The sequence below is a fragment of the Marmota marmota genome, unplaced genomic scaffold, assembly GCF_001458135.2.
Source record: "Marmota marmota marmota unplaced genomic scaffold, marMar, whole genome shotgun sequence".
NCBI lineage: Eukaryota > Metazoa > Chordata > Mammalia > Rodentia > Sciuridae > Marmota > Marmota marmota.
Window position 1 is genome coordinate 43,067,276 of NW_025999900.1, and position 3,106 is coordinate 43,070,381.

At 48.3% G+C, this 3,106-nt stretch overlaps 1 protein-coding gene across 2 annotated transcripts in view; it reads left to right on the forward strand.

Annotated features, from left to right (window-relative positions):
* The first annotated feature begins 2,833 nt into the window (after positions 1 to 2,833).
* The window catches only part of Ift43 (intraflagellar transport 43), an 81,266-nt gene continuing 80,993 nt past the window's right edge, over positions 2,834 to 3,106 (forward strand). The window contains exon 1 of one of the 2 annotated variants that reach the window (XM_048799053.1): positions 2,834 to 2,931. In XM_048799053.1, coding sequence (XP_048655010.1) covers positions 2,878 to 2,931 — 54 coding nt within the window. In that variant the 5' untranslated portion in view covers positions 2,834 to 2,877. The remainder of the gene's footprint in view (positions 2,932 to 3,106) is intronic. The other variant, XM_015494213.2, reaches the window with a different exon arrangement.

Consider the following 3,106-nt stretch of genomic DNA (forward strand, 5'->3'; position numbering starts at 1 on the left):
AGAGACCGAGATTCCTCATTGACAAGCCTGGAGTCGCGGCCGGCTGAAGCTTGGAGACTCTCCAGGGTCATGGAAAAATGGTGGCGTTTTCCGGAAGACCGAGGGTGCCCTCTGGCGAGGCCTGGCCGCCAGTGAAGGAGGCTCGGCGGGCCCGGAACCGGGCAGGCGGGAGGGCCGGGGCGGGGGCGGGAGAAGGGGCCGTCGGAGAGGGCGAGAAAAACAAGCCTGGGCGCCCTGGGGATCGCCTCCCTCTCGGCCCCACGTGCGTACAAGTGCACCTCTCCCTGCCGGAGCCGCGGCTCCCGAGCAGCTCCGCGCCGCAATGTCATCCAGATGTTCGCAGCCTCCCTCCCCACCGAGGGTTCCGCAGGGAGCTGCGCCAGCGAGCGCGAAGTCAGCAATTGGCCCGAGCCCATTTCCCAGATGGGTGAGGGGAAGCTTGCGCTCCGCTTTCGTGGCTCTTTTCAGCCTGGAGCTTCTGGTTCTGTTCCCACGAGCAGCTTAGGGAGTGCAAGACACATCCTTTGCCTCCCCAACCCAGGACTTCTGATCACTTTCCTGAGAATGAGTTCTGCCCCTCTCCCACCTCTCCCTCCAGCCTTCTTGGACCCTTCCTGAGAAGTCTGGTTCCTAGATCACTAATTCAAGGGATGTTAATGCATCCCCAGGACAGTGGCGGATCGTTTAATAGTTGAGGAAATTGAGGCACAGGGAGATTTTTTTTTTTAAAGGTCACTCTGCTTGTGAGTAGTGGAGGTAATATTTAATGGATAGGCATGATTTTCATTTGCATTACCAATAGGGAAAGCTAGGTGCGGACGCCTTAAAGATTAGCTAACTAGGGTCATATAGCTCTTAGGTGTCAACTCTGGGATTTAGATTCATTGTTAGAATCTGGGAACCTAATCTTTCCACCGCACTGCCTCTGGAATTTGAAAAAATAGTTCTGATGTTTACAATAAGCCAGGCACTATCCTGTGATTATATCAATGAGCAAAAAAAAAAAAAAAAAAAAACAAAACCAAATTCTTGCTCTCAGGAAGCTTATATTTTAGAGGCAGGAGTGGGGCAGTGGGGAGACAATAAGCTAAATCATTATGTAAATTATGTACTCAGATAAAAGATAAGTGCCACACCGAAAAAAATAAAGCAAGGAAGATAAGGAGTACCTAAGTTGGGGAATGTTGCAATTTAAAATAGGGTGATCAGGGAAGGCCTTACTAGGCCTTTGAGCTAATTCTTACAGATAGAAAAGAAAAATATTGAAGTTATACCTTAATGGGGTATAGAGATTCCATCACTACCAAGTTGGTCTCTAGAGATAGGGCTCTGGCACCTGTTTTTCTAAACACCCCTCTCATTAGATTCAGTTGCTCATCAAGTTTTGAAATGTCTTATAATAGGGCTTCTCTCTACTCAGGGTGAGTGCTGTTCCTCTTTTATTTCCAGGGAATTGGGGAGTTGGGCATGAAGTTCTATAGACTGACTAGAAGGTGGTGGAGGGATAGCTGTGAGATGACAAGAAATGGACAGATCCAAAGATGAACCCCTTCTTCCTCATATGGTGCCAAGAAAGAAGGGAACAAGTGATTCATTGGCAGATATCTCAGGCTGTCTTAGATTTTTGGCACCTTATGTTGCTTCAGATTAAAATCTTACAGAATATCCTCGCCAAGAAGCAGAGTAAGTAAGTAAAGGATCTTAGAAGCCCTCTCATTACAAGTGAGGAAACTGAGGTCCAGGAGGCTCTGCCCTGACTGCATAGTTATTAGCAGAGCTTGGATGAGAACTTGACTCTTCTGACGTCCTTGCCCGTGTTCTTGCCATTACTAGGCATGCTAACTCATAATCCTACCCAGTAATCGTGTGAAATGAATGCGTGAATCTATTAATTTGCTGGATATTTAAGAAATGTTCACAATTCAGTTTTAAGGATGCTACTCCCATTTCCAAGTCCTCCTTTTTTAAGGACAAAGCCATCCAGGCCTTACCCCCAAACTGGGGATATTGCTTGTTTTTAGAGCCACAAGCCCATCTTCAGTGAATCTCAGGGAACAGTGCCAGGGACCTGGCCAGTAGTGTTGATTTGGGGATCTTTTATGAAGTGTGAGTCGGTGAAGACTCAACTTGACTGTTGGCCTAGTACAATGGCTGGCACCCACTAGTACATGCTGGAGAAAAATACTCCTACTGTAATCTGTCTCAGCTGCTCAGCACTCAGGTTATTTTCCTCAAGTTACTTCTTTGTGCCTCAGTGTCCTTCATTGTTGAATAGAAATATTACTGCTACTTGCTTTGTGGGGTTGTTGAAATTAAATGAGATCACCCAGGTTCTTGATATTTTGGTTCAGCCTCTCCATAAACTTCTTGAAGACAGATATTATATATATTGCATTTTCTGTAATTCATTATAAAACATTTATTGCACTTGATTTCATCTGTCAAATAGAAACAATACAATTTATTTTGCTTCCCACAAAGGGAGGCCACTGGGATTACAGGTTGTTATGCCCCTCACTTGAGCTAATAACTCTGAAGGCCCTCTGTACCTAGAAGGGATACAAATGGAAGGGATCAGAGTAGTAATTACTACTTTTAACAGTAATGCTTTGCACTTACCAATGTATTTAAACAGAGTTACAAATGTAGACAGTTACTAAGCACAACCCTTTTTCATTGTCTCACAGGAGCAGTCTTAGCGGGAGCTTTCTTCTGTAAATCAGACAAGGTAGGCTTAGGAAACTTTAAATTGGAGGGTGGCCTGAAGAATCCAGGAACAACGCGGCGGTCCCTTTAAATATTGGAAGGGCGGAGTCGTCGTCAGGGACGCGAATGGGACGCTTGGTTTCCAGGAAGTGACGTCATACGGCCGCGGAGATGGACGAGGAGCTGGACCTGGGCGAGGAGCGGCGCCGCAGCTCGGCCTTCCCCGTGAGGACCGAGGCGGGGGGCTTGGACCAGAACTCGGCGGGTGGGGAGGAACAGCCCCGCTGGACCGGGGCCGCTGAGGCGCTGAGGCCCGGCCCGGCGCGGGCGGGACAAGTCGAGCCGCACGGGGTTGCGGCCCGGAGGAGGCGTCCAGTTCGCCCCGCCCCCGGGGGTTGCT